Raw genomic sequence first — 10,792 nt, forward strand, 5'->3', positions numbered from 1 at the left:
TGATTAGCACAAAAAAACACAGTTATGCAATGCTGGTTCCCCCACAAACCCCCCCCCCATAACTCCCCCAGTATCAAAGTTACTGCTGGAAATCACAGAGGACAGAGACAGACAATCTGAACGCTTTGGTAAGGCTGCCTGCCTCTATCTCATTCTCTTATTGTCAATATTGGTGCAATTTAACATGTATTCAGTATAAATATTACATGCATTCTGTATGCAAGCCAAAATACAGAAATATGGGTTGTGTGTGTATTTGTGTTTTCTGTCTTTAATGGGCTACATGGGACATAGAATTAACACCGAAAAACATTGTGTGTACATGCCTGTAACATGTCTTTATATTTTGTGGTTAGTGGTTTATGAACAACACATAGCATGGACCCTGTATATTTTAATTTGCTAGTGAAGCTGGAAATTCGTTTCATGTTTATCTTCTCGTTAATGATTTTCATGCAGTCGTGTGAACTTCTTGTCCCTTCCTGTCCTGGCATTGTGTCAGGTACAGTCAGCGCTCTATGATGTGCCATCCTGGCAGGGTAGTAAAAGGCTGGATCGTTACACTGCTTCTCCATGCATCAGCCTGCGCTGATGCCCCCCACCCCCTGAAGGATGACCTCCCTGTGACAGGTGACACCCCCTTTCTCCTCGGTTTCATTGTCCTTGTCAGAGAAATACATGCGATGTATTTTAACACCATCTTTAACTCTGTGATAGAGCTGTACGTCAGTGTAGGCTCTACGTTCTCCACTGCCTACGGAGGTGTGGATAAGGACCCGGGGGAGCTAGGGGTGGAGTGGATGCATAACGGGACAGTTCTGACCTCAGGAGGATTCCTGACTCTGCAAAACATCAGTCTAGAGAATGGAGGCATTTACACCTGCCACACTGCCAATGGCACCGTGGTACAGAAGCTGCACCTGCAACCAGGCTGTGAGTTTCTTCTCCACATTTGTTGTCTACTTATTACTACATATGACTCCAGAACAACAATGTGTGGTTTAAATCTCCATTGTGAACATGATTCCTGAATTAAGTGTTGCATGCATGTGTGTCTTTTTTGCCTCTGTTCTGGTAATTGACTATAATGTGTTTCATGCAGACCCTCCCTCAACTCCTGAAGTTCGCTGTTGGTCTAATAATTACCCTCATAGTGTCATATGTTCCTGGGATGAACAACCAGAACCAACGCTGCCAACAAGCTACATTGCCACCTACAGGTAGGAGGCTGTCATCTGGTCCCGGAAGATGTCTGCGATCTGTTATTAGCTTAGCTCGATGCACTATATTTTGTGCCAGTCTGAATGTAAAGGTAAAATGTTCCCAGTCAACACACTGCTTCCTTTCATAATGGGTGCTGATGTCATTTCCTCCCTCACCTCCCAGCTTGCAACACTCCAGAGAAGTGCTGCCATGCCATAGTGTCCCAGGTGCTAACCGCCACTGTGTGATGCAGGGGATGAAGCTCTTCAGTATTGACCACTACATTTTCAATGTCACGGCTCTAAACCCGCTGGGCTCCTCTACCCGCCTTCTGCTCTTCACCCTGGAGGATATTGGTAATACACATCCCATCCAAGCACTGCTCCAGCCAGACCCTGATTCCTCACCGCCTTGGGGGCCCCAGCCACTGTGGAAAAGCTAACTGTAAAGTCTGAAGTCATAGTACATCAATAGCTCTGTGTGGGAAGTTATATGCCATTGACCATTTCTGGTGACACACAAGCCTCATCTTTGTCCTCTTCTCCACAGTAAAACCAGACCCCCCAGTTAATGTGAGGGTTGTACCAGGCTTGACTAAGCAGCTGATCGTAGAATGGGCTCCACCCCCTACCTGGACTAACCTCCCATACTTTCCACTCAAATACAAAGTGAGGTTCTACAGGAACAGTGAGGCCTCCGCACGCATTGTAAGTGCCCCCCCCTCTTGACCCTTCTTGTGAAGGCTGACTTGTCTCAGTAATTTACATGTCAGCTAGGACTAAAATTAGCATACGTGCCGGTTTTCTGGAACCACGGTTCGGAATAAAACGTTCAAAAAAAGTTACAAATCTGAGATAATTTAGCCGACTCTATCAGCTTATGTTCTTGGCTGAACAATTATCATTTCTCCAGGAAGTGTGTGGCTGTTGAGTTAGTCAACACTTGGTTACCCTAGCAACTTGTTTGGCAACAAATGTAAGAAGACTTTATATAAACCCTGCAGGTTGTCCCATGAATTTGTCAATGTCACACCCAATACCTCTCCCCGCAGCTCGGTCCATACGAGTCTTTAAAGATGACTCTGAGGGGGCTTTTACCGCGGAGCACGTACTACATCCAGATCTCTGCCCAGGAACTGCTGGACGTGGGCCAGAGCAGCGACTGGACCACACCTATAACAGCCACAGTAGTTTGACTCTGGCAGAACAGTCAGCCCCCCTTCCATGCAAGTCTCATGTCCTCAGAGCTGTTTCCTGCAAGTACTGTGGCACCCAGAACTGTGTGATTACCTCCCTCAGTTGCCTAAACATTTACACACTTTCAGATACAATTCATCATGAAATTACAAAAATGAGCAGACCCACGTGACACTAACCATTGGCACCGGCACCTTTGAGACACAGTGTAATGAAGGTTCTGAAATATACATCAAACCAACTGAATAAATCATTACAGTGAATCCTTCACGATGCATTCTGGGCGCTACTCTTAAATGATGTCATTCTGTAGGAAGTAACCAGATGGAAAAACATATGCACCACCGCTTACCTCATGCCAGAACCAGGAAATGTAACAATAACAATGAATTGAAAAGGTATTTCGGTATGTATACTAATCATTTTGCCACTGGTACATAATTTCTTAATTAGGGAACTTATTTGATAACGTTCTAATATTATCAATATATAAAATAGGACATCAAATTAAACATACTCACAAAATCATACGACTAGAAAAATAATTCATAAACATAAAACACAATAATTAGATGAGAAGATAACTTCAAAAGTAAAATTTTATACATTGTATGTATTTTAATAAATTTTTTCCAACATAAACGCAATAAAAAGCATTACGTAATATGGCAATGGACATACAGAATTGCTACGTTTTAGGTCTAAATTTTATCTGACTGCTGGTGTATATTTTGGGATATCCCACTTTGCAGCTCAGTTCCTTTAGACCTCCATGAAGAGATATGCGCAAATAATGGGATTCCATTTCTAAGTGCCAACCTTGATCGCTCTTAGCGGCAGACTGCGGCATGTGTCAGTTTATTGTGACACCGGGGTTCACACAGGTCTGTATTACAACATCAGCAACTGCGCAAAAGATGTTGTTGTATCAGTGTATTATAATTCTTACGTGTTTAAAATAACATCAATGATGTGTTTTTTTGTAGTTTCATTTATTTTCAGCTCGTTACAGTTCAAGCTGTGACTGCCACAGTCTAACGCCAGTATCAAGATATATCAAATATATTTTCTCCATACGTACTATAAAAAATAGCAACAACGTTTAGGTTTTCTAGAATTTCTATTTCAAATTAGAGACCTAGCTGAAGTGGGGTTAAATGTTTACAAATTACGTCTATATCAGACAATTACTAAGCGTTAAAGGAATGCCCAGTTACGTCACGCATGGAGGGGCGTGTCTATGGGAAGCCGTTTGCTCTTTTTCCCCGCGCGTCTCCGCCAATCAGAGGAGGCGCGGTTCGTTTGAGTTTAAAATCTTGACTGCGGCGATCCTCAGTAGTCGCGAGACGGTAAAACTTAACGGCGAGAGTCGGTCTACACCGGGAATAAACAGCGTATTTCTATATATAACTTCGAATAACGTGAAATAAGAGGAAGATGTCGAAAAAACAGATTTACTACTCTGATAAATACACAGACGAAGAGTTTGAGTACAGGTAAGCTAACGAGCTAACATTAACTACCGCGACTGACGAAAGTCATTACTGCCGTTTTCCCACGTGATTTTCGTTGTGCTTTGATTTAGGTCGTTAGTTTGAAAGGTACGGTTTATTGTAACGGGTTGTTTAGCCTTTTTAAACGTTCTTTAAAATAAATAGCGGGAGAAAAAAATCATGAGGAATCCAGTCCAATGAAACAGCGCTGCTCAAGTTGGCTTGAACAGTTGTAACGCGGGATTATTACCCCTACTAGAGAGATGCATTCTTGTTAAAAACTTATTTACGTAGTAGTTTGACGTTAACAGACGTATTGGTCTATACACTATACAGGGATTGACGTAACATGTACGAACAGCGCAAATACCGAATCATTTTGTGTATTTGCGTATTTTATTTTATGTACACATGCGTTGTTATGACAAATTACCATGATCGCATTCTTGAATACCAGTTATGTCGATCCCTATCTTTACACAACGTCACTCTCGTGGTCAGGTTTTTTAAAAGTCCTATATTTTGTAGAATCGTTTGCTGCGAAACTCAGCTGGCAGTATTGCTCAGGAGCATCACGGGCATGTCTAACGCGAATCCCCATTGCTTGTCAAAATAACAGGCACGTGATGCTCCCCAAGCAGCTGTCCAAGCTGGTCCCCACATCCCATCTGATGTCCGAGGAGGAGTGGCGAGGCCTGGGAGTGCAACAGAGCCAAGGCTGGATTCATTACATGGTCCATAAGCCAGGTGAGGGGCACACTTAGAAGTAACCAGTGCATTAACTGCACAGTAACATGACCTGCATGTAAGACATTTAACTGAGTGGTATGTACTTTTACCTAGTCTATTTACTCTTGATAAACAGTTTCGATCTGAAAAAGAAAATGTATGTTTTTTAGAGCCACACATACTGCTTTTCCGAAGGCCTCTTCCAAAAGACTGAACAAATGGGGACTTCCAGAGAGACACCAACTAGATGGAACTGCTTATATGTAACAGATTGCAATTTAAAGTTACTGCTGAGTTGTTTCTGTTCATATTATATTTATATTTTGTGCCGTGGGCCTTTTTTTGGTTTCATGTTGAGTGGAAAGGGCCACGTAAGATTCCCTGGGCTGTGATTGTGTAGACCAATGCATTCCCAGCTTCTGGAAAGGATTCTGTTAGTCTGGCTGGCTCGATTTACAACAGATGTGGCCAAAAATGTGGATAGAGGTGAGCCACCGAATGGTTAGGTAACCTTTTTTTTGTTTTATAAAATACATTAACTTAAAGACATGGTTCCGAATGGTATTCAGTGTAATATTTATGGGAGACATTATGGGTTTCAAAAAAGGATGGAGAGAAGTCTTGTTTTCTAAAACCCCTTGACAGTGTGTCTGGTTTTTCTTTACACTCTATTTAATTTTGAGTATTGTTAAACATTGTGTTCAGACAGTACATACATCTTTTTAAATGTACTATTTAAGTTCAGATATATGGCAACTATTAGAGTTTGTTGGTGATAAATTCCATTTTAGTTGAAATACTTGATTCTGTTTTCCCTGAATCAGTTTAGTTTTTTTTTCTATGTGTGAGTATATATTGTCTGTATTTTTTTCCAATTTTTGTATTATATAAGAAATTGAAAAATGTTTTTGTCTAATTATTCTTCGGAGTGATACATAATGCAACTCATTTTACACTTTAAAAAGAAATCTGTCTCTTTTTAATTCTGCCATACTTTGAATTTTATAATACATGTAGCCTAATACGGGGGCGGCATGGTGGTGCAGTGGGTAGCACTGTTGCCTCCTCTGGGACCCGGGTTCAAGTTTGCATGTTCTCCCCCTGTTGTCGTGGGTTATCCTCCGGGTACTCCGGTTCCCCCCCACAGTCCAAAAACATGCTGAGGCTAATTGGAGTTGCTAAATTGCCCGTAGGTATGCATGTGTGAGTGAATGGTGTGTGAGTCTGCCCTGCGATGGGCTGGCCCCCCATCCTGGGTTGTTCCCTGCCTTGTGCCCATTGCTTCCGGGACATGCTCAGGACCCCAGTAGAATAAGTGGTTTTGAAAATGGATGGATGGTTGTACCCTAATACATGTAGCCTTGTTGGGGAACTTGCCTGTGTTGTAGAAAATAAGGGCAGCAGTTTAAAAAATGTAAGTGATGTAGTTCCTTAAATTATTTTAAACACATTTCAGGCAGAAATGAGTCACTGAAAGAGGAAAATGAGAAACTGCACAAGCATACAGTTTAGCAGTTGCATTTTATCCAGATTTGTCCATTTGTATGCAAGTTGTAGCTGGGATATAGGTGCTCAGTCCAGCATACCCACAACCAGGGGAGTGACAAACTCCGAGTGCCTCCTACCTAAAGAATAGGAAGGGGGGCGGGGCTTGTGTGCCAGAACCCTTTCTGGACTGTATGTTCCAGGCCCAGGTCTCTGGGCAGTGCTGCCAGGGCTGCTGCGACGGCCCAGCATGGAGTAAGCAGGCTGCCTCGGCAGGTACACACTGGGGTCTGTGCTATTGTACCTGCCAGGTCCTGGAGTCCTAGCAAAGTCTTCAGACCCTCCCCCGGACCTACAGCGTCCGGCAACGCTGTATCTGGCACTGCTTGGCTTGTCGAGCACCTGCGAGCCCATGAGTGCCGGAAGTGTGTACTGGTTGGGCGCAGGTACACTGTCTATGGAGCGGTAACGGGTGCGTGACCCCATGGTATAAGATGGAGGCCTTCGGTGATTGTTGACAGGGGGCACTCTCTCAGGACTGTAGGTGCCCGGCCCTGGCGTCTGGAAGGTCCCAGCTAAACAGAAAGACGTGATATGAAGATTCAGGTCAGGTTGCTGCACCCACCACGCGATAAAACACCTCGATCGTAGTTCGCGACCCCCCTCCTCCCCAGGCCAACACGTGGTCCAGTCCCACCCTCTGGAAATGACCGTCTGTCGGCCGCAGCCAGACATTACGTGGGCGTCCCCTGGGCCTGGTCCAGCCACTCAGCAATGATCACCCTCAGGGAATCGTGCTATATGGCTGTTTATGAACATGTGTGTTACAATAACCAGGACTCTCCATTCTGAAAACAATAAAGGTGATGATACACAGGGTATCTTTTTGAGCAACGTTACTGAGCATTTGTTAACCAGGTGAAACAAAGAGTCATCCGGATCAGGATGATCACAAAAGGCTTCCCAATGCCAATCAAAGTTTTTTTTAAAAAGATGTTTGTTTCTCTGTATTAGTGCTTCTCAAACTCGGTCCCACTGCCCTGTTTGTTTTCCAGCTATCCCTGCCCTACACACTACTGATTGACTGAACACACCTGACCCAGGTAATCAGAAGCTGAAAGACAGCTGGGACTTGTGTGTGGGGCAGGGATAGCTGGAAAACAAGCAGGGCAGCGGGGCCCGAGGACCGAGTTTGAGAACCACCACTCTATATCATTGGCAAGATGCCCGAGCAGGGCTGTGTATCGTTGTCCTTACTTATAATGTGAACAACAGACCATGGAAATTCCACTTGTATTAAAATATTTTGCATGATGTATTAACACATTTACATACCCTTTCAGTCAAATGTTTTTTCACTCCACAGATTTTTACCACTTATTTCATAAACTGCATGTTTTTTTTAATTATTTTTGTTACGCACTGGAACAGCTATAAACGAAAATGTAAGTCAAATAAAACAAGGTTCCTTTATAACAGGGAAAGAACATGTAACAGTGGATGTCTTATTAACCGGTTGTGTGGTGATGGCATAGTCAAATTCTAGCCTGTCCTTTACATGCACTAGTTAACCGTTTCATCCCATGAAACAGAGCAGTGTTTAATGTCCCTTGTAAAAAGAACATGCTGTAAAGGATATTGAATGTATTTGTAGTAAATGTTGAGCAACATGTAAATGTGGAAAATCTCAGTGTCTGCAAAAAACCTTTGACTGGTAGTGTAGAACTCCAGGTGGTGTTAGACATTTTCAGTTAAAACAGCTGACAGGAATAGAACAATCCTTCCCTGCCACAAACACCTGTTTCATTGTTCTCCGAACAGTAGTATAATCAGCCATTAGGGAAGGTGACTCGCTGTAATGCAGTTAATCCATTTTCATGCCCGATACTAACAAATTCTCTACTGAGCTGTTCAAGACAGCAAGGTGCCAAAATATACATAAAATGTTACCTGTAATGCAAGGTGTTACATTAAACAGCATTTTTTTCCTGTGTTACAGATTTCTGTGATACTTTTGAAATGTACGTTTTTTTCCCCATCATTTCACTTTTTAGACCGCGCCTAAAACACGTTTCATGGTAATTCCTTAAACCCTGAATCAATGCACACCTTTGCTCTCTGTGGGGAATTATACATGCAGGAAGCCTCATGGAAAACTCACCGTTCGTCCTCCGCCTGCCAAGTATGGTGAATGCAGGTGCGCTCTCCCTGCCAAAGCGCGTTGTTTTTGCATCAACTTGATACTGTGGGCCGGGACTGGAGTCAATGAAATACACTACACGGCAAACGGTGGATGGGTTAGGCAGAGAGCGAGAAAGGTGTAGAGCGCTGGAAATAATTTGTTTTCATTCTGGGATCTTTTTAATCCGTTATGATGTACTACATTATGACTGTATCCTGTGTGGCTGCAATGGTTATTTCTGTTTAATTTTACATAAATGTTTTGTTGATCAGGAGAACAAAATGTGAAGAAAAAACGTATAAAGCAGCATAAAACACGATGACAGGATCAATTTGCAGAACAAGCTATTGTCTAAAACACATGGCAGCCATTGACCTTGTCCCCATTGTGGTGCCCTTGCTCCCTCTTGTGGCTGGAGTGCGCCATGACATAACTACTTTTGCCTGCTGTAAAAACAGCAACTTTTTGGCGATGATGCGATGTTATTCTACGGAACATACTTTATACTTACGAAACAACGCATCACAAAATAACGTCCCTAACTCTCTCGTGAACAGAAAGAGGGGGTTTTCTTTAAACTCATAGATTTTGCTAACGCGAGATTGGTTATTCTCTTTCATTAACTACTCATTTAAGATCAGTTTACCTCGCCCCTGACGTAACTTTTACCATTTAAGCCTATTAATAAAACTGATCCAAGGTCAGCTGCTGAGGGGATAGTGATACGGTGCTCTAAAAATGGCAATACTCACTGCTGTTGCTCATCCTGCTGTGGAAGGAATAGGCAGGACTTGATGGTTTAGTGAAGTCATGACCGATGAAGCCGACAGTCGTTGGGAGGGCGTATCGAGCTGGTCCGGGCCCTGGTGACAGACGGAAAAAAAACACAACTAGTCCGCCCCAAATAAACACCCTCCCACTCTTCACCTTCCGGAAACAAACACCTTCCTTAAAGTAAAGATCAGATGTCAAGTTGTCTCAACTAGTGGCCTTTACAGGGGGTGTCAAAAGACACCTTGATACTCTACAGGACTCCATGGTCCCTCAAAATGTAGCCTGTGTATTTTTACCTCAAAAGGCCTTTCTGCTTACAAAAACTAGACTCAAGCATGATAAATTTCCTTACTGTTAATGTAAACCTAGAAACTTCTAGAAAGTCTAACACCCTTAGGTAATAGGCCTACATTTCACTGTGAGACATTCACGTGTGACTCTCAAAAGAAAATTCTTAAATGTTTGAAAACCAAATGTTGTGTCTCATGTCACTAACTTTTATTTAGCTTCCTCGTGGTCTGTACAGCAAATCTTGAGAAGACATTTTATGCAGTAATTTTACACAAATATCAGGTGAATATTCTCACCTGGAATTATGTCTGTAGAGCTGTAACATTTTTTTTGTTGACTTGTGCCTGTTATCCTAGTGAAACTGTCAGCTGCACAATACAGAATTCCTGAAGCTTACCTTTTTCGCGGCCGGCAATAATCGGACGTCTTCTCTCTGTTTCTGACATTCGGAATGGTCGCTGGAGAGAACAGCTCAACAGCTGGAGATGCGAAAAACCAGCTCGATTATTCTCCTCTCTGAGAGCAGAACTAGAGATGTTCGGGGAACTGCACTGACAGATTTTACAGTCCATGTACAACCTTTGACAGTATTTACCACTTACCTCTTTCCTTGAATCAAATAAGTCAATCAGGTTAATATGCTGCTGACAGTGTCCAGTAACCAAGGGATTCTTTTCGATAACATGTCAAATATCTCCTTTCCAAAGGCAGAAGTGTAAAGCTACATCGCAAGATGGAGATGGAAAGAATTCAGTTCAAGTTTCCGAAAGTCAGTAATGTTTGTAGCTGACAGGTTGCCAGATATCTGAGGTGATATAGACAGAATCAGGCGCCTCCGGACTCATGCAAAATGACAAACGTCCAGATCAATTGGTCGATCTGGTTTTTCTTCTCTGTGTCACTTCTTCGATGTCTTGATGGGCATGGAAAATCCTGCTGTTGTTCTTAGGTAAGGCTGGCTAGGTAGCTAGCTAGTACAGAGCTGTTTTGGAATGATGCCACATTTGAAAGAATTTCTCTTTGGGGAAAAATATTATCAAAGGCAAATTTAGTAAGTAAATGAATAAATGAAGCCTGTAGATGCAGTGCTGTCCACCTCCCATTTAAACTGCACTGACTGCTGGAGTCCAGAGCGTTAAATAAGCAGTTGATACACTTCGGAGTGGTGACATCACATAGGTTAGGTCTCATGTAACGTTATCTGAATCAGGCAATCCTTACAGTCACACCTGAAGTAAGCAGACGGTTGCTATGGTGACAGAATGGGATGTTTCAGCACGAGTTTCTTGCAAGACCTGCACTTTTTGCACTCTTTCTCCCATCTGATCGTCAAGAATCTCATCACCTGCTGACAGGTGAGTAATTGCATTGTTTTAAGTTACCATGTAAAATAATGGATGCATTTATCACGCTGGATTTATAAAAGCTGAAACGTGTGA

At 42.8% G+C, this 10,792-nt stretch overlaps 3 protein-coding genes across 4 annotated transcripts; 2 read left to right on the forward strand and 1 right to left on the reverse strand.

The window, feature by feature from the left end:
• Positions 1–62: 62 nt before the first annotated feature.
• Positions 63–2,667, forward strand: ebi3 (Epstein-Barr virus induced 3). 2 transcript variants are annotated; one of them, XM_048989007.1, is made up of 7 exons: positions 63–128; positions 503–630; positions 718–933; positions 1,103–1,220; positions 1,387–1,559; positions 1,753–1,910; positions 2,255–2,667. In XM_048989007.1, exons 2-7 carry the CDS (start codon positions 519–521, stop codon positions 2,396–2,398), a joined length of 921 nt encoding a protein of 306 aa, XP_048844964.1. In that variant the 5' UTR covers positions 63–128; positions 503–518; the 3' UTR covers positions 2,399–2,667. The 2 variants fall into 2 exon arrangements, with proteins under 2 accessions (XP_048844964.1, XP_048844965.1); XM_048989008.1 differs by having other exon boundaries at positions 81–128; positions 460–630.
• Positions 2,668–3,679: 1,012 nt separating this feature from the next.
• cks2 (CDC28 protein kinase regulatory subunit 2) lies at positions 3,680–5,526 on the forward strand. The gene is made up of 3 exons (XM_048989051.1): positions 3,680–3,895; positions 4,512–4,639; positions 4,792–5,526. Exons 1-3 carry the CDS (start codon positions 3,837–3,839, stop codon positions 4,833–4,835), a joined length of 231 nt encoding a protein of 76 aa, XP_048845008.1. The 5' UTR covers positions 3,680–3,836; the 3' UTR covers positions 4,836–5,526.
• Positions 5,527–6,123: 597 nt separating this feature from the next.
• Positions 6,124–10,785, reverse strand: odf3l2a (outer dense fiber of sperm tails 3-like 2a). Its single transcript, XM_048989014.1, has 5 exons — positions 9,956–10,785; positions 9,751–9,832; positions 9,041–9,151; positions 8,268–8,381; positions 6,124–6,681 (listed from the first exon to the last, which is right to left on the reverse strand). Exons 2-5 carry the CDS (start codon positions 9,797–9,799, stop codon positions 6,194–6,196), a joined length of 762 nt encoding a protein of 253 aa, XP_048844971.1. The 5' UTR covers positions 9,800–9,832; positions 9,956–10,785; the 3' UTR covers positions 6,124–6,193.
• Between the last annotated feature and the right edge of the window lie 7 nt (positions 10,786–10,792).

Source organism: Brienomyrus brachyistius, chromosome 21, assembly GCF_023856365.1.
Source record: "Brienomyrus brachyistius isolate T26 chromosome 21, BBRACH_0.4, whole genome shotgun sequence".
Taxonomy (NCBI): domain Eukaryota; kingdom Metazoa; phylum Chordata; class Actinopteri; order Osteoglossiformes; family Mormyridae; genus Brienomyrus; species Brienomyrus brachyistius.

Excerpts from the sequence above, each read along its gene's own strand:
- ebi3 (XM_048989007.1), top strand. The coding sequence starts at position 519 with ATGATGTGCCATCCTGGCAGGGTAGTAAAAGGCTGGATCGTTACACTG. Across the intron at positions 934-1,102 it reads GCTGCACCTGCAACCAGGCT|ACCCTCCCTCAACTCCTGAA; the intron begins GTGAGTTTCTTC and ends TGTTTCATGCAG. Across the intron at positions 1,221-1,386 it reads AGCTACATTGCCACCTACAG|CTTGCAACACTCCAGAGAAG; the intron begins GTAGGAGGCTGT and ends CTCACCTCCCAG.
- cks2 (XM_048989051.1), top strand. The coding sequence starts at position 3,837 with ATGTCGAAAAAACAGATTTACTACTCTGATAAATACACAGACGAAGAG. Across the intron at positions 3,896-4,511 it reads GACGAAGAGTTTGAGTACAG|GCACGTGATGCTCCCCAAGC; the intron begins GTAAGCTAACGA and ends TCAAAATAACAG. Across the intron at positions 4,640-4,791 it reads TTACATGGTCCATAAGCCAG|AGCCACACATACTGCTTTTC; the intron begins GTGAGGGGCACA and ends TATGTTTTTTAG.
- odf3l2a (XM_048989014.1), bottom strand. The coding sequence starts at position 9,799 with ATGTCAGAAACAGAGAGAAGACGTCCGATTATTGCCGGCCGCGAAAAA. Across the intron at positions 9,152-9,750 it reads TATTGCCGGCCGCGAAAAAG|GGCCCGGACCAGCTCGATAC; the intron begins GTAAGCTTCAGG and ends GTCTGTCACCAG. Across the intron at positions 6,682-8,267 it reads TGGCAGGCGGAGGACGAACG|CTGGGACCTTCCAGACGCCA; the intron begins GTGAGTTTTCCA and ends CTTTCTGTTTAG.